This window comes from Numida meleagris, chromosome 2 (assembly GCF_002078875.1).
Source record: "Numida meleagris isolate 19003 breed g44 Domestic line chromosome 2, NumMel1.0, whole genome shotgun sequence".
Classification (NCBI taxonomy): Eukaryota; Metazoa; Chordata; class Aves; order Galliformes; family Numididae; genus Numida; species Numida meleagris.
The window spans coordinates 26,577,393-26,596,055 of NC_034410.1; the positions used below are offsets into that span (position 1 = coordinate 26,577,393).

General features: G+C 40.9%; 1 protein-coding gene across 6 annotated transcripts in view; it reads left to right on the forward strand.

Moving 5' to 3' along the window:
• Positions 1 to 18,663, forward strand: part of SCIN (scinderin) — an 87,572-nt gene that overhangs the window by 32,396 nt on the left and 36,513 nt on the right. For 5 of the 6 annotated variants that reach the window (XM_021386894.1, XM_021386896.1, XM_021386898.1 and 2 more), the window contains 3 exons: positions 4,944 to 5,185; positions 11,172 to 11,326; positions 12,245 to 12,406. In XM_021386894.1, the coding sequence (XP_021242569.1) occupies positions 5,161 to 5,185; positions 11,172 to 11,326; positions 12,245 to 12,406 (342 nt within the window). In that variant the 5' untranslated portion in view covers positions 4,944 to 5,160. Of the gene's footprint in view, positions 1 to 4,943; positions 5,186 to 6,255; positions 6,492 to 11,171; positions 11,327 to 12,244; positions 12,407 to 18,663 lie in introns of those variants that run through there. The other variant, XM_021386893.1, reaches the window with a different exon arrangement.

Genomic DNA, 18,663 nt, shown 5'->3' on the forward strand with positions numbered 1-18,663 from the left:
TAATTCATAATAGCTGATAATGGCAACAGAATTCTTAAGTCTAAGGTGTGTTATTCTTGGATGGTAGGAAACCATTTTAGCCTTTAGCTTACTGCATCCAGTCCTTCAGACAATCCCTCCACTTATTTAAGGCTGTCTTGTTGGAGAGTAGATCTATGAGATTAATGAATGTTGAATATTTAATTGATAGGTCTAGAAGATAATTATGCTTTCTTCAAATTATTGCAGATTTCTTTTAGTAAAGATTTTTTTCCTCAGTTTTACTTAGATGCTGTTAGCTTTAATTATTGCACTGATGTTAAAAGGAACTGTGGCAGTTTGCTTCTCCACCTTTTCCAAGAATTCAAAAATAAATCTGCAACATAAGAGTAGGGAACTTCACTTAAAACATCTTGAGACTTAGAAGGTTGTTCTGGAATTATATACCAGACCAAAATGACATTATTGTCAAATAAGAAATGGATGAATTTCACTCTTTAACACTACAGGATGTCAGTCTACTCAGACAAATTCTTAACTCAGACATAGTCCTTTTTAGGCTGAAATTTGAAATTTACACAAGAAACAAAGAAATCAGGGGATTTAAATCCCTGCAGCTTTCCATTTCTTGGAACACTAAGTGATGCCACATTTGTCTTTTATAATGTAAAAAAAAAAATCCACAATCTTACACATTGCCATTTCCATTTATGCAAAGCAAGAGGAAGAGCTGAAGCAATAAGTTGATACTGGCACCTGCCACATGACAGACTACAACCTTTTGTGCACCATGTAAACGAAATGAATGGAAATCATTTTTCATGAATGGAATCTTGTTTCACAAAGCAATGGTCTGTCAAATTCCAGCAATACTTTTGAAACTGATAAAAGACAGGGAAAGAGTTTTCATAGCAATGGTCAAAGTTACCAACTGATTTAAATTCATTTTTATAACTGATAGAAAACCTAATCTTACTTAAACATTCTGGGAAATATAATTATAGGCCTAATATCTGTGAAACCTTCTTAATAGAGAGCGGGCTTTCCTTTTTCCATTTGCGATCAAAAAGCACTGATTCTTTGCAAACTTGAATCTTCCTTTTTGCAAAGAGCTGGAGTTTTTCCCCTTCGAAATTGGAGCCACTATGTCTAAATATATTGAAACAACTAAAGGATCAGTGGGATTATTTTGGTGAAATATACTGAGACATGTCCGTACAGAACAGAAAGATTTATTACTATGGTAAAACCAACTAAGAAGGAAACGTGGGTAGACTGATCTGTCTACATAGTCAAGGCAAGTAAAATGATGAGTCTAAGAATGTTTTCCTAAATCTTGTCTACTCCTATGACCATGTAATGAAATGCCAGTTCACATAAACATAAAGGAGACCTTCTGTCTCTTGGAAGATAGGAGACAGGAGGGCTTCAATTCCTTACCTCTCAATTCTTGAGGTAAAATATATTGTGACTTAGGATAAGCATATAGTCAGAATTTCTTGATCAAACTGTTATGCTGCCTATTTAATATTTCAGGGGAATAATGGAGATAAAACTATAACACACTTAGCAATGATCATTTCACTTCTCTGTAGCCCAGTATTGAAACTTCTTTCCCAAATTCTTTGAGTGAAGCCAACATCCAGATTGTTTCCCTGGCATGCCCTATTACAACATCACCATTGATGAAGAGTGAATTTGAAGAGTCAGAGCTCTTCTGCTGCTGTGCATTCAGAGTCCTTATATGCACAGCTGAGAGTAGTGTGTGCCACTGAAGGATCTCACATTGCCTGTGCAGGAAGCTCAGACACTGCTGTAGTGAGTGAGAGGGTGCTTACTTGAGAAGAGCATGGTATAGATGAAAACCAACCAGTTGCCAAGTGGAACACACAATGTAGCTGTGATCCTACCCTCCTTCTGCTTTCAATACCTGCCTTAAAGCTCTGGATATGCAGCGTCTAAACCAAACTCCACTCCTGAAGGCACAGGGGGATTTGTTATTTTCATGTTAGGGGACTGGCTGGGATTCTGCCTGCCTCTCATCTGGTAGCCTCGTGACTAGCACTTTGCCAGTTAGGAGGAAAGCCAGCTTTCAGTCTTCCTTTAGAATGTTGTGGCTTTGTTAAAGCCTCTCCTATTGAAATGGGCCTACTGAGGGTCTGATGAGAGAATGGAAAGAATTAGAAAGAGGAAACATAATTCTACAGTCTGGTTTTGATAACTTGGTTTTTAAAGCTGTATGGTCTAGTTCTCCTTCCAGTTACACAGCTTCGTACATACACCACTTACACAATTTCAGTGATATTTTTAAAGTATTTTGGAAATAAAAATTTAGATCTTATCTGTGAACTGGAATGTTGCATTTTGGATGAATCTGAAATAACTTGATTGAGTTGTAATTTAGGATCAGGACAGATGAGAACAGGGGCTGACCTCTGTGTTGGTTTGGACAAGAATGCACTTTTGACACACGTATTTTGTGTACACCAAACTTTGTAACATGGGACTAAATGACAAAATAAACCCATGTAATCCTGTTGTTTAGGAGAGGTCACAGAGTTCAGGAGAGTATTTAGCATATGTGGTGAAGAGGATATCAGCTTTGCAGAAGGAAAGAATCATGACATTTGTAAATATTCTCTCCTCAGAATAGGATATAAGAAAAATGTTTTTTACAGTAAGGACAGTGAAACACTGGAAGAGGTTGCCCAGACAGCTGGTGGATGCCCCATCCCTGAACACATTCAAGGTGAGACTGGACCTTGAGCAACCTGACCTAGCTGTAGGTGTCCCTGTTCGTTGCAGAGGGGTTGGACTAAATGAACTTTAAAAGTCACTTCCAACTCAAATGATTCTATGATTCTATGAATTCCTATTTGCTTCTTCCATTGTTAGCTCCTCTAACTGTGATTCAGTGCAGGGCATCTGACCTGTAGAAGGACATAAACTTAAGCAGTCCATATTGAAAGATAATCCTACTGGGAAATACACTTGAGCTCAGCTTCTAGGAGCCCTTTTGCTTCCCATTGTGCATCATCTGGAAGCAACGTCTTGCTTTCTTGCAGTCCTGATAGTCATAAAAATGAGAACTTGGTACATAGCTTTCCATATTTTCACATGTACACACTCATGCCCACATCCTGCATATATGACAACAATACCTCAAGGAACAAGTAATGAAAAAAATGTCAAAGTTTTTCATAAGACCTCAAATTCTCTGGAGTCATACCAAAGCTTTAAGCTCAAAACAGATTTAAATCTCTGATATTTTAATAACTTGAGGAGGAGGAGGAAGAATACCTCCCGGTACTCCTGTGTGACCTATTAGGGCATTGTACTCAGGACATGAAAAAAAATCAGGCATTTACAGATGGCCATACCTCAAATGGTGCAATCATAGAGGTAGAAATGTGTGCCACTTTCTCCATGGCTGCTTCTGGTCCATTAACAGATAATTGCTATATCCATCTTCCCCCTGAGGAAAAGGTGTGAGGCAAAAGTATTTCAAAGAATCATAGAAACACTAAGCTTAGAAAAGACCTCTAGGATCATCTAATCCAATTGTTGACCCATCACCACCATGTCCTCTAAACCATGTCCCTAAGTCCCACATGAACCCTTTTCTTGAACATCTCTAGGGATGGTGACCCCTGGGCAGCTGGTTCCTGTGCCTCACCACTCCTTCTGAGAAGAAATTTTTTCTAATATCCAACCTGAAACTCCCCTGAGTATTTCCCCTTATTACTCCAATGCTAAAACAACCCTGTGCCTTTGCCATCCTTTTGGCAAAGACATAGTCATCAGCAAAATACATTCTTTAAGAAACTAGAACAGAAATCTTCATGATGTCTAAAGTATTCTGAAATTCCTTTACAGTGCAATTTCTTATGAGTGTAGTAATCACAATTTGACCTGTGACTTCCATGTCAGAAAAATAATGCTGTTTTATAGTCCTTTTCACCTCAATTACTACATGAAGCAACAGGTAAAACACATTAAAAGTAATTTAAAAATATTACTTCTGAAAGCATGAATTCTAGGATAAATCTCTATTTTTGTCTGAAGTTTCAGTTTTGAATAATTGCATGTTAGACAGCTTTTGAATATTTCAAATGTGCAAATCTGTGCAATACTAACTGTGCCTCATTTTTGCTACAAAAATAGATGGAAATGTATCAAGACAAAAGACAGCACAGCTTTCATAAAATTACAGACTTACATAACAGGAGTGAGATTGCAGAAAGCAATATTGAGCTGTATAAACAAATATCTTGGCACTTACAGTACAAACAACCCGAGATTTTTTTTGTTAGCGGTCATTACAAGGCACATAATCCTGGAAAGACAAACAGGCATGAGAAAACTGCCATCAGTGGTGAAACCCTTTGTGTTTGAGTAGTGCCACAGACTTCGCTCCAAGACAAAGCAATTAAAATATTCTTGGGTCTTTAACCTCTGTCCATTGGTGCATGATACTGAGCATTGTTCACGATAAACAAATAGCATTAATGTGCATCTCATGGCAGCAACAGGGTTACAGATGAGAAAAGTATAGAGATAAGGAGATATAAACGAGAGTCAGCTGCAATCAGTTCACAGTGTACCTTATTTTGCAAAAGACAGGCTAGAGACATGAGACTGCATGGTGCTAGGCTGCTCTGACTGAGTTCATATTTGGGCAAACTCAGCACACTTCCAAAGAGCAAGTTGCTAGATTCAGAAGAAATAATAAATGCGTACAGTTAATAATAGTGTGTTTGATAAGTTCTGCCTGCACTGGCTAAAGCTTGCTAATGTACAGCGTACATAAGTAAAAGTCAAAAGAACTGAGATAAATGGAAGGGTGAAGCTGAGAAATCAATCATGAGTGTTTTGAAAGATCTGATAATGTATTGAAATCAAACCTGTTAGATTTTTTTTTTTCTGACTGCTTTTCCTATCTTTTTTTTTCTCTTCTTCACAAGGCAAATAATCTGGAGAAAAGTATTTCATTTGGGACACACAGTGCTTTATCAAGCGGGCTCAGCACCACCGGGTCCAAAGCCCTAGCAGAATGAAGGTTAAATACTTTGCAGTGAGCTGTGCTGTGCTCAGCTGGACCTTGAACAAAGCAGAGCACCTGCAGGTTTCCTTTTCTGACAGGAGGGTTAAAGCACAGTTGTCTGGCAAGCTGATGGAAGGATGCTCACCAAAATGGGAGATGGTGGTAGGTACATTGTTTAACAGCATCTTCTCTCAGGAGCTAAACTGTACACCAGACAGTATGAAAAGGAGGCTGGGAAAAATGGTTAAAAAGGATTTCTTAACGTGGTGCTGCTTTTAACTTGCTGCCAGAGTCCGTCTGCCTCGTTGCATTTAGCAGTGCCTGGCCTTGGTTACTGGGTTAGCTCCGATCTGCCTGCAGGTAAATACCTGCCCTGTTCTAATAACTTGCCAAAACAAGAGCTCCTGAGCTTGAGAATTCAGCTAGGTGAATAAGGTGCTGCACCTAAACACAGCCTGCACTGGAATGCATGTTCTGATATACTGACAGGAGCAGGACTTGATAATCCTTATGGCTCCCTTCCAACTTGGGATACTCTATGATTCCATGACAGCATGAACTTTATCTGTATCCCATCCAGACTGATCTACCTTCTATCTATATCAGATGAAAGCAGTAATTTGCTATAATTTTCATGCTGTAATGACCTGCCAGCATGGCACCAACCACTTATAACAGAGACAGACAAGTAGGAAATAGGCTTAACCCTTGTAGATTGCTGCTATGTGGAGAAACACCAGGAAGGGAGGCATATAAACTCTGGGTCTCATCTGAAATCTTCAAAAAGATACAGGTATTTCCTCCTACAACAAGCTTCCTGGCAACACTGGACAAACAAAATAAAATGACTGGATTCTATGTTTAGAATGGAGAATAATTATCCATTTGCAGCAACGGAGGCTTTGACTGCCTGGTTCTGCAGCAGACCGTGGTCTGGCCCTGGAACAGTCTCCCCAGGGCAGCGGTCACGGTGCCAAGCTGCCGTGCTTCAAGGAGCGTTTGGACAACGCTCTCATCCGTAGGGTTTGGATTTAGGTGCTCCCACGTGGAGCCAGGAGTTGGCCTCGATATTCCTTGAGGGTCCCTTTCAGCTCTACCTTCGGAGCACAGCCACATGCGCCGGAACGCGGCTCGCCGCCCCTCAGCTCGCTGCCGGCTGCCAGCAGAGGAGGGAGGGCCGGGCCGCTGTGCTGCGCTCCGCCCGCGGGCGGCCCCAGCGCTATAAAGGCGGCGGGGCTGAGCAGCGCTCACTCCGCTCCGCGCAGCGCCATGGCTCCCGAGCGGCCCCCGCCGGCCTTCGAGGGCGCCGGACAGGAGAGCGGGCTGCAGGTGTGGCGCGTGGAGCAGCTGGAGCTTGTGCCGGTGCCGCCCAGCCGCCATGGGGACTTCTTCGTCGGGGATGCCTACCTGGTGCTCCACACCGTCCGCCGCGGCGCCGCCTTCGCCTACCGCCTGCACTACTGGCTCGGTAGGCGGCGGGGAACGGACCGGACCGGGGCAGGGTAGGGGTACCGCCTCCCTGCGCGGAGCGTGCCCGGGCTGCCTCCGAAGCACCCAGGCTGAAGCAGGAGTACGGGGTGTGGGTGATGCCGGACCTCGCTGCTGTGCTGTTAAGGGGGTACTGGGGATGAGAACGCTGGGTATGACAGAGGTGTGCGTTTGAATGCTGTGTGGTATGAGTTTGGAAAAGTAGTGAAGGGTTAACCTCAAGTCTTGGCTGTGTATCACCAAGAGTCAAGATTGAAATCCTGCCTCTGTCGGGATGGAGAAGTTTCTTATCTTTGTTTCTGCCAAAACTTCATCTTAGCCTTATCCCTCTGGTGTTGCTGCACTGCTTGGCATCCCGATGCTGCCTTTTCCAGCCAGGCTGATCTTGCTTCCTGATGCTAGAGATGGGAGGGGAAGTCACCGAGCTTTCTGTAGAACCAGTTCTCTTTAACATTGCTGGTTGCCTTGTAGAGCCCCTCCCAAAGCAACTGAGAAAAAGCTAACAGTGAAACAGATACCTGTCATGTGGGTACACTAAATGGGATGTGTTTTAGATCTCTTCCTCATCTGCTAAAGGCTTATCAGACTTCCTTGTCTAGTCACCCATCTGACCACAGCCTGAGGTCAGTTTCTTTTCCCATTATTGTAAGGTTCATGTGTGGGCAGCCATCTGTGTGTATGCACATAGAGATCATAAAATCATTAAGGTTGGAAAAGACCTCTAAGGTCATCTAGTCCGACAGTCAGCCCATCACCACCATGCCCACTGAACCATGTCCCTAAGTGCTACATCTACCCTTTTCTTGAACACCTCCAGGAACAGTGACTCCACCACTTCCCTGGGCAACCTGTTCCAATACCTAACCACCCCTTCTGAGAAGAAATTCTTCCTAATATCCAACCCAAACCTCCCCTGGTGCAACTTGAGACCATTCCCTCATGTCCTATTGCTAGTTACTTGGGAGAAGAGGCTCACCCTCACCTCGCTGCGACCTCCTTTTGGGTAGTTGTGGAGATCGACTAGAGGTGTTGTAGAGATAAGTCAGTGTGTATTAGTGTTGCCATGTCTGAGCCCCTGTGGATCTCATTGTGCTTTATCTGCTGGGATTGTTTCTGCGTAAATGTTTGAGGCTTGGTCAGCTTTGTATTTGGTATTGGTTATCCAGCTAGTGTACAGGATAGGTCAGGCTCTGACAAAAGTATGAACGCAGATGGCCGCATAAATGAGTTTATGGCAGATGCCCCTTTGTCAACAGTGCTGTTAGTCAGAAGCAAGCTGACTAGCAATGGCTTGTTGAGCCATTGCTAACAAAGTTTGAAGTACTTTAACTTAGGATTTCAAATGCAATAGACCTGTGCCAAGGCAAGCTGCAAGGACTGCAGCTGGATATGAAGCCAAAACAGCAACTGACACTTGCAGTAATTACAAGTTGACTGAAGACCTTTGGTTGCACACGCTGCATATATCATTCTGATACCCAGGTGTTGTAAATAGCTTCAGGCAATCTGGGCACACATGTAGCTGGCAGCTTGGCAGTAGTGTGGCAAACTGCTGGGAAATGACTTCCTTCTCATGGGGCACTCCAGGACTGAGTGGAGATACCAAGCCCTGCTGCAAACTGTGTTAGCCCCGATCTGCCTTGCAGAGCTTTGCACAAAGTGCACAAGAGTAGTCATTGCTGGGACAGGAGTCTGGGTTACTTCGGTACTTTTGATTTTTACCACTTCTTTATTGTGATTCTCACCAGGCTTCTCCCTTATAAGCAAATATTTTATAACTTATGGGCAAGGAGGACGTCAGGGAGGTCTTTCTGAAGTCTTCCCATAAGCGATCTGTGAACAGCAGCAGCAGTCATTAACAGTCAGACTGTGGGGTGGAGAGAGTTCCTGCTTATTTCTGTATCTTACTTATTTGTCTTACCCTGGTAACTGTTCCTAAAAAAAAAAAAAAAAAAAAAAAAAAGTTGTTGCTCAAGAACTTAAAGTGTATAGCTGTCCACACTTATTTACAACTACATACAACAGTAAAACAGATATGACCATAATAAAAGAAAATTACAAGCTTGTCAGCCAATGGGAGATCTGTTGGTTTAAACAGTGCTGTCATTAACATGGGCGTGGGCTGAGACACTTCTGTATTTCTTGTATGTTTTTATATTTTCAGAGAAAAAATTGTACTTTCCCTCTTAATAATGGAAGTAAATTAAACTAATATGACTACAATTGCTCAGCTTCACAAATTCTCTGGAGCCAATTTTATGCTTTGCTTTAAAATTAAACCTGAAGGCTGCAGCTGCAACATGCACTCAGGCTGGGAACCAAAAAATGTTCCTGGCCTCTCAGGTGTCCCACTTCCCGTGCTAAATGGGGGAAACATTTTCTCTTGAATTCGTATAGTTCTAGAGCTTTTTTTTTTTTTTTTTTTTTTTAGGACCATAGAGGACAGAGGCAATTCTCCTAGAGAAATGTAATTTTGAGAGTCTGAAATTAACCAGTAGTTAGTTAGATAACGGACATTCAAAGAAAACAGAAGTTACAAAACCTCTTCACCAAATATCTAGCTACTGCCTGAGATCAGAGTCTTAAAGAGTCACAAACCCCTCTATCATTTACTTTCTAATATTTAAACTTCTTAACTCAGTTCAAGTACACAATCTGTTTTAATAAGACGAGTTTGGACGTGAGTGACCTGTGTTGCAGAAAAAGGGTTTATTTTAGGAAAGGAAATATCAAGTATATAATTTGACTTAACTAACATCTCTTCGTAGTTTTTTACCTAGTAAGATTTGTGCCTTTGTACCCTGAAACTACATCCATGGGCAGCAATGCCTTTCTGGACAGCTGAGCTAATTATCATGTGTTAACTTGGATTTCTGTCCCTGTTCCAACTGTCAGTTTTATTATACGTCTGAAGTTTCTTCTGTGAAAGCTGCTGTTTTACCAAGTATCTTGCATGCAGTGAAGTGCTAACCAGGTTGAGTAATTTTGTCAACAAGCTAACACAGGTGTGCAATGATGTTAGCGTGGCCGAGAGATCTGTGGATCTGCATGTGTGTAGTGCTAGTATCCATTCTGATCTTTGCTCAGAGATTCTGGCCTGCATGTCTGCACTAGCACTTGAGGGATGTGTTAGTAGCTAAACTACTCATCCGCTCTACTGCTCAATGGAGAGATTGCTAACTCTGCAAGCAGACTGTTATGCATGCCTTGGGACAGCTACTTTGGCACATCAACTCTACTAGATGCAGGATTTTAGAGATTTGACAGTTTGAAACTTCCATGTTCGTTTCAAAAAAATTTTTTTGCTAATACTGTTACTGCTATTAACATGCTAATATGACTCCTGATGTGAGTTTGAGTGGGAATATGATGATGAACAGGTATAACCTGTTTTCCACCCAGCTAGAACAAGCCAATTTGGATTGATGCTCACTGAATTTCTTTTAAAGCAGGTTTTCCATGACTGTCTTACTGCACGGCTACTGTGAGACTGAGCCTGGTAACAACTGCTATCTCTAACATTGTTCCAAAGCCATTTTTCTTGGATCCTGAACCCTACTGTGTAATTGCAAGCAGTAAATCTGAAGGATGTAGGGATTTAGTTCTAATGGACATGAATAAGTGTATTAAAAACCAACCAAACAAAATCCCACCTTACCACCAGCTTCAAGGAGACCCTCAGACTGAGAGAGAAGAACTTGCTATGTGGCAATGTTACCACTGAGTGCTGGTAACTTTTTTCAGGCTTTCTCTGTGTTACGTTCTGCTTTCAGTAATTTTTCTTTCCTTTGGGCAGACCTCATGCACTTTTCTTCCCTATGCCTCCATTCTTTAGCATCCCTTCTCTACTTTATCCTAGTAACTTTCTTCCTGGAGATTTCTAGTATACCTGTATCACCATAAAAGCCATAGTGGTGATGGCCACACCACTGTTCCAGGGTGAAGCAGAGGTGTCAGTGGGTGAAGAGAAGCTTGCACAAATGGTCCTGCTGTGTCAGTGATAACGCTTGTGCATCTCTGTCCCTTCCTCTTGTTTTATTCTTTCCTGTTATCCTACTGTTGGGCTTCCTTGGACACCAACACTGTACTACTCTATCATCAGCTTCCTCTTCTCCTACAGCCCGTGAGAGAGATCTCTATCCAGACTGCCTGAAGCTCTATGCTGGGAACTATTTCTCAATTACCTATATCTAAGAGATCTTAGCATGTTATGCTAAGACTTGTTATGCTTGCATTTTATAATATTGATAAGACTGCTCTCAAGAGTTGTTTTAACTCTATATATGGCTTGGCAAGTTGCTCTTAGCATAAGTGTGATATATGATTTACCATCTAATCAGGTCTTTGACATGACTGTTCCTGGTGTTTGCAGTTAAAGTCCAAAAATTATTACCTCACACACTTATATTCACTTAAAATACACTTTCTCAAAGAGATGGAGTGTAAAGTCTTGGGTATTTTTTAACCCCCCCCACCCCTTTATAAAGACAGATCTTCATGTAGCTAGAAAATTGTATGAGTGGTCATGTGTTTGGGGGTCAAGGTTATGTGTAGTGCTTTCTTGCAACAACCTACTGGAGACAAAGTGTCACAAAATTTCTACGACAGAATTCAAAGTTTTATTGGTTCTTTATAGACATAATATTTTATCTTATTCCAGGGAAAGAATGTACTCAGGATGAAAGTACAGCTGCAGCTATCTTCACTGTTCAACTGGATGACTACTTAGGAGGAAAGCCTGTACAGAGCAGAGAAATTCAAGGATATGAATCTAATGAGTTTGTGAGCTATTTCAAAGGAGGAATTAAATACAAGGTAAAGAGCCACCTGCCACATTGTCACATTTTTTAGAATATGTTTTAACATTATTCTCCCCAAGTAACATGAAATATTTGTTATTGAAAGATTAAAAATTGTTTATTTAATGCTTAGTACTTTTAGATCTGAACTGCCTACTCTAAGCCGTAGGGTCCCAGTATTTGCATAGAGAGTATCAGCTTGTACTCCTTCTGGTAAGTGCAGACCTCTCCCAGACATGCTTTCCATGCTCCCCAGTCAAATGATCATGAAGTTGCATACTCTTGTGACTAAGGGAGCTCATGGGACTCTTTGTTTAGGAGACAGTAAATCTTTCAGAAACCATTTCCATGCTGGAATAAGTTAGGCTTTGACTTAGTTTATAGATGCTTAAATCAATTATGTGGTCTTGCTTTCCCTAGTTTGGTGCTCTTGGCTGGCTTGTCTCCTACTTCCTTCAAATATTACAGATCTGCTATTCAATTACCATCTCCCTCTACATGTAACCAGACTCTCAAAACACTAGGTCTGCTGAAATTTAAAGAAGTTGAGAAAACTATGCAGGACTGTACATTCCTCTATTTTCTCTCAGTTGTTATGTGATAGCCTACTAACTTTTGTCTTAATAAGGTGGTTAGGATTACTACATCTTCTGAATGATATAGGAGAAGGCAGTGAATCCTGTGCTTTCCCTTTCCCCACTCTTATGAAACACCTTTGAAGCAGGGTGACATCTGCTCCCTCAGATGAAGGCCTGAGAGTTCAGCAACAGAAGTGTTCCCCATGTCTGTCTGGTCTATGGTCAGCACTGTTAAAATGTGTACAGTTCTGGCTCACTGCATGAACTCTTCCCTGATAGCTTCTCAGCTGCGGCAAAAAGGTAAGTTCAAAGAAATGAAGCTGAAGTAAAGCTTGATGCTCTGTGTTTTTATTCAGGCAGGTGGTGTTGCCTCTGGATTTAATCACGTTGTTACTAATGACCTGAGTGCCCAGAGGCTTCTCCATATCAAGGGCCGCAGAGTTGTGAGAGCCACAGAAGTCCCCTTGACTTGGGCCAGCTTCAACAAAGGAGACTGTTTCATTATTGACCTTGGAACTGTAAGTCTTTCCCAAAGCAACATGCACTGAAAAGTAGGAGATGTGCATTTCAGGGGAGAAAAGATGCTGCTGTAGGAAGTTACTTTTGTTGTCACAACACTTTCAAAGCTCAAAACTGCCCTAAATGGTTTTGGAAGTAAACGTAGACTGCTCAGGAAATAGTTATTTCCCACCCAAGGCATTGAGGGTTTTTTTACTTATGTTTTAAGCTTGAGATATTCATAGTGGGTCCCTTCTGACTTTAGCACTAAGAGGATCAGTGCTAGGGTTGAGAACAGAACACAAATTAGACTTTTCCCTTAAGAGCACTTCCTCATATTTTTTTAAATGTTGATTTTGACAATTAAAGAAATAGCTGCAAGACATGCTATCACAATAAGCTGGTCATAAAATGTGTTGTAAAACTAGAGTATTTCAAGAGATTGCTTATACCTGAGTAGAGATCCTGAGAAGCACTCCTGTACTGAAAGACTTTCTCCTAAAAGCAGCTGGAGAAGCTTAGTGCAGGAATGTATGGACAGGTAAGGGAAGATAATTCTGCTTGCTTTAGATGTCCTAGAGGATTGCACTGTCACTCTAAAACTCATGTTATCTTTCTGATACTACAGGTATTACCTGGCAGGTAGTTCATACTTTTAGATACTAGTTATCAGTTTGAAGTTATTCTCATGTCTGATATGCTGATACGTACAAAATTCTACCTTGCAGATGAGTTATTTTTTCAAAATTGCAACTGCAATTGGTCTTAGCCTTCATGTTTCACAAGGAAGTGGTTAGAGGCTTCAGCAAGGTTTGAGAAGTGTTCCTTAACACCCTGAGAAAAGAGCTCTTCTTAACTCACATTGTAAGTTCTACTTTTTGCTCTGAAAAGCCCTCCCTCTTGCGATGAATGAAGATATTGGTATCAGCCAAACTGATTATCTGTTACATTCGATTCAAGCTTAGCAGCCTTCAGATAACGCAGCAAACCTTATTTCCTCTTGCAATGGTATGGTCTGAGCATCTGAAACAGCCAAGTGACCAATATCCAAAATGTTGTCTCTGGATGTCTCTTTGTATTAAGGAGGCAAAGAAGAGCTAGATTACCTATTCCCTCCAGAGTTAACAAGTGGGAGATGGGTAATTTGGAACTAACCATCAATAGGAAATGCCTGCTTTTGCAGTCAGGCTGTCACAGGGCTTGAGTTTTGTAGTTTGCAGTTACCCCTCCACAAACACCTAGTGGAAGATGGCTGTACTCCAGTTCAACTTCTCTTGGCCCTTACTGTGCTGGCTAGTTCAGTGTCAATGGTTTACGGGCGTTTGGCCCAGTTCTGTGACGGAGCACCTGAAGCAATTACTAAAAGCACACTGCAGACATGACAGTGATGCTGAAATGTACTGTGGATATATAGATGTTCTGTGGGTGTTAGATGTGCGTATATAGATGTACTGTGGGTATGAGATGTATTGGGTGGAGAGCGCTGTCACTGAGCAATTTAAATGTAGTAAGGCTTTAGATTCTTGTTTTGTTTTTTTTTTTTAACACCAAATGTACATTGTGAGCCTTTTTGGTTTCTTAGTATAACATCACTCTGGTTTCTGATTTCCTGACTGACAAGACAGATGTTAAGCAGCTATGTAATCTTGTGCTGTTTTAAGAAAAAAGATTAGATGTGAACATTTAGATCTTCACTGGGCTATGGGGAGTCCATTAAATCACATGACTAATAACAGTGCTTAGCCTTGCTATGCCAGTGGTGGCAGAAGGAAAGGTTTTCTTGGATGGATAAACAAGTTAAGGAAAAAAAGTATTCTGACACCCACTTGCAGCAATTTAATTATCAGTTACTTTGTAAACCAGACCTTTCTTGAGAAGTGAAAAGGCAACATCAGATATATTTTAAGATGAAGATGCAAGTCTGCCTGAAATGCCTGTTGAGAAATACATGCGGTACAAAATCTCCCCAAGATTTCTGCTGTGACAGTGTATTTTTCTAAGAACTATGTTTCAAGCTGTAGTAATTATATTTCAGGTTGACATTTTCCACGACTGGAAGTCCCTTGTAAATGGGTGAGTCTTTAAAGGAGCTCTAAATTTAATGTAGGAGTCCTTTTTTTAAAATTAAAAAAAAAGTTTTGGCTGAAGTAGATTACTTAATGGAAATAAAATGAATCTTTGATAAGGTTGTTCTTGTGTCTTGGGATTTACTTCAGGTCACTATTGGATCACTGTCTGAGATTAATGGGCAGTTATTGCATGAAGTAATGAGCTTGTTGTCAGTGCTGTTACAAGCAAAGTATTGCAGCCTGTCAAGATTCCAAGATGTACTTCTTCCAATCTCCCAGCTCACTAGGAGGGTGATCTCCATGGTACTGCAAAACTACTCCTGCAGTCCGTTTTTTGTTGCATTATGTCAAGCTACTTATTAAATATAAGTTGCTTCAGTTTTCCAGCTGAGCTCAACTACTACACTATTTTTAAACCTGTCATTTGAACAGGTAAGGGAAAGGTAAGGTAATAACAATCGTGAATAAAACTGTTACTGTCAACTAAGTCTTCCCTCTGGTGATAATTCTTTGAGTTGAAAGCATCTGTGTGCATTTCCAGATAGCTAAGTGTGAGATTGCAGTTTGCTTTCTGATGGTTAATATGAGAAGCTATACTGCTTAGTAGATTGTGCTTGTAGCACTCGAAATATCCTGCCCAGGTCTTGTCTTGCCTACTTTGAAGTTCCAATGCTGGAGAAGAAAATAGCTTCAGATGGCAGAGAAAACACTATCTTTGACAGGAGAAAAGTCAGTAGCAGTGGGTAAAGACCTTCCATTCAGTCTTCTGGAAGCCTTCTTACATGAGTGATGTGACCACCACACTGATTCCTTAGTGCAGTGAGTGATTCAGAAGCATGCCTGGGGTGTCAGACTCTAAGTTTCTTCTACAAGGAATGTCCGTGCACCTCCATGCTGAACCTGGGAAGCTGAGCTGCTGTTGGGACAGGACTGGCAGGACAAGTACAAAGTAGTTGCAAGAAGGCTTTGTAGATGCCTGGGGTAAGGTGCCTCTTACTCTGTTGGCTTGTGCTGCTTAGTGCATCCTGTCCTGGCACAGCTGTTCCATAGACCTCTCAGAAGCTGTGGTCTTCTGCCATGATTCCCATCCAGTCTTTCTGGCCAGAGAGTGCTGAGCAATTCACCGTGTCCCAGCTGAGAAGCAGAAGGACAGGCTTGGTGATTCCTGATGGCCACGAGCCATTATTTTCTGTGCTGTCCCTCTTTACACCTGGCACAGCTTGCCTGTCTCCAAGCTGCTTTCATTAGCCACATCTTCCCCCTTCATCACCAGAGCAAGTATTTCTTTAAGCAGCATGAGAGTGTGAGGAAAATGGCTGTGGAATGGAAGCAAAAAAAGATTCAGTGGATAACATGTACACTGTTATTTTAGTATTTTCCAGATGTTTATATATGCTATATGGCGTATACGTGTTTATTTCTGACGTGTGCTAAAAACTTGGATCCCTTTTTTTCTAATTTCCTTCAGTGATACTTTTGAAGTGGAAAGGAAACTCTTCAGTATTGTGAGGTTTACCATATGAACACTGGTGCATAGCAATGATGTACAAAATATGGATGTTGAGGGGTACTGATGATACGGGAAGAGCTGAAAGTCTGGTCAGTGAGGGAAAGGGCAGTTAACAAAATGCAGCAGAAGCAATATGAGTAGCAATACAATAAAACATGGAAGCGATTGGGTGGTGGTTGTTTTTTTTTTTTTTTTTCAGTTTCTCACTTCAGTTTGAGTAGCTCTACTGTAAGAAAGCTGTTCAAAGCTATATCATTAATGGCCAGCAAAAATAGTCCACAAGTTCAAACAGAGCTTTAGGAGTATAACACTTGTTTCTCACTGGCAGCTGTACAGGGAGCTAAGTGACTATAGGGCTGCTTGCCACTTTGCTTCTTGGAAAAAGTGCAGAGACAGCTGTTAAAACAAGAGGACTGGTGGGGTGGTAAGTACCAAGCAGTTCTGAGATAGGACCTGATCTAGGTTGGGAAGTTTCAGCAGCACAATGAGAGTTCTGCTAACAAAATGTTACCCCTCTTCCCAAAGGAAGAAAGCAGAAGGCTAGGTGGTAGCTATACCAATAGTCAAGTAAATGCTGCAAGTAAACTGTACTGTTGTCCATCTTTCTTATTACTATGGTAGTGCTTATATACTGACTTGTAACAGCCAAGAGGTTGCTGATGTGAAGTTTAAGAGCCTGCAGTGTGCCTGCACTTTGGTATACCTTACAATAGTCAGTGCACATTGCTTCTCAAGGGCTCTGTAAATCAGAAATGAAAATTAGGTTAAAAATTATGATGTCAAAGACAGAAGTATGACAATGAATAAAGTTGTTGTCATGTACATATCGGGGTGGTCTCGCTTGACTTCTTGACATAGTAGGTTTGTCAAGCTTAAGAGATCTATCTTATATTCCATAAAGATACTTGAAGGAACACATCTAGCAGGAGCACTTTTTGTATGTCAGTTGCTTTTCGTAAAAACTGAACTTGGTAAATATTAAAACACATTTTTGAGAAGAAAATTAGCTTTTTGATTTTTATTATTTTTTGCTTGTTGGAAAGCAGAATACATATGCTTGCTTTAGTGCTGTGACAACAGGGTATGATTCAGCATCACATTGCAACTGTAACAGTTCAAGTTTTGTTTCTGTAATCTTCCTTCCTTCTTGCCTGTATTGTCTCTTCTAGGTGACTTTTCCTTTAAAGAAAGCAGTTCACAATCAGCATATGTATTGCTTTATAACAAAGTTACTGTTTGGGAATAAACAGGACTGGAAGAACAGATTCTTGTATGTGGGAGTTCGTTGCTGTAAGTTTCTCTCTAGTTGCTTTCCCTGACACTGTCACGTTCAACTAGTCACGTCCTTCTGTTTTTCCATGTTTTTCATTCATATGTTTCTCCTACAACTAACCTCTCTCCCATTTTCACCCAGCTGAGAGAATAATGCTTGTGTTGTAGCAGGGGGTTGTTAAACAGGTAGCAGAGCTTGAAGAACTAAACCACTTCAGTGCTTAATTAACTTCATGGGCTTATTAACAGGTTAAAAAACGTGGCTGTAACTACACACAGTGTATCTTGGTAATGAGACATGTCATATTTTTCTGTAGATCTTAGGCAATTATTTTTTTACTATTTCAGTAGTTTAACCTCCAGAGTTCTGGAAGTTTTGTTATGGTCCCAAAGTCACCAGGAGAAAAATAAATATTTGAGCCTTTTCTTTCTCTTCAGCTGCAGTATTCAGGGTTTGTAGTTTCCCTAACTTTTCAGAAGCTTCAGAAATCTGGAAGGATTTTTTTTCCCTCTCTCCACCTCAACTTGTATGCAGAAAACTGTCTGAAACAGAGATATCACTAAGGCTGAGACAACTTCTGATACCTTCAGGTTGAGGGACATGCACAAAAATTCAGTTATGTTAGTTTTCTTCCTGTTGCTGTAGGAAATGGAGACGCCTTGCTGCTTGAGACACTTTTATTCAGAATGAATATACTCCTTTCACTTACTCCTTTTTTTTGCAGTGTGGCGTAGTAACAAATATTCCCAGAACACGCTGTTAAAACAAGTGCGAAGGAAAATAAATACAGTGTGAGTGTACGCCTGTGGTACTTATTTTTATCCTGACAATTTGTTCCAGTTGAATCAAGTGGGAGACTCCTAGACTGATTACAAAGACACTGCTGTAACCATACTAGGGCCAGGCTCATGGTGGCCAAAGCTGCATTCTGGCTGAATGAATTCAGAGTATATTTTAGATAATCAAAACTCCACAGCTTTCAGTGGTTTCACTGTATCACTGTTTTAACAAATGAAAGGCAGATTCATTATATATCTGAAATGTTTTTTTTCCCTTGCTTGTCTAATGAATTCAACAGTCAAGACAGGAAAAAATATTGAATAATTTAGAAATTGAGAAAAATGTTCCAGAAGCCTGCGTTAACCTGATTCAATCTAAACATTCTTCTCGATGTATTTGTCCATTCCTGAAAAACATTAGTGAAAAAGTGCTGTACTGTGGTCACTTCTCAGTTTTACTGCTCAGTTATTTTTCCCACAGTTTGAACTTGTTTTCTTGGTTTAGCACACATTTCTTGTTTAAAAAAAAAAAGAAAGAAAAAACACCCAAACCTCCACACTCTTGCTATATAGCTCTCCTTTTAAATTTTCCAAAAATTCTTTGTTTGAATTACAAACATCAAGGTGCTGTGCATTTGTTTTACCA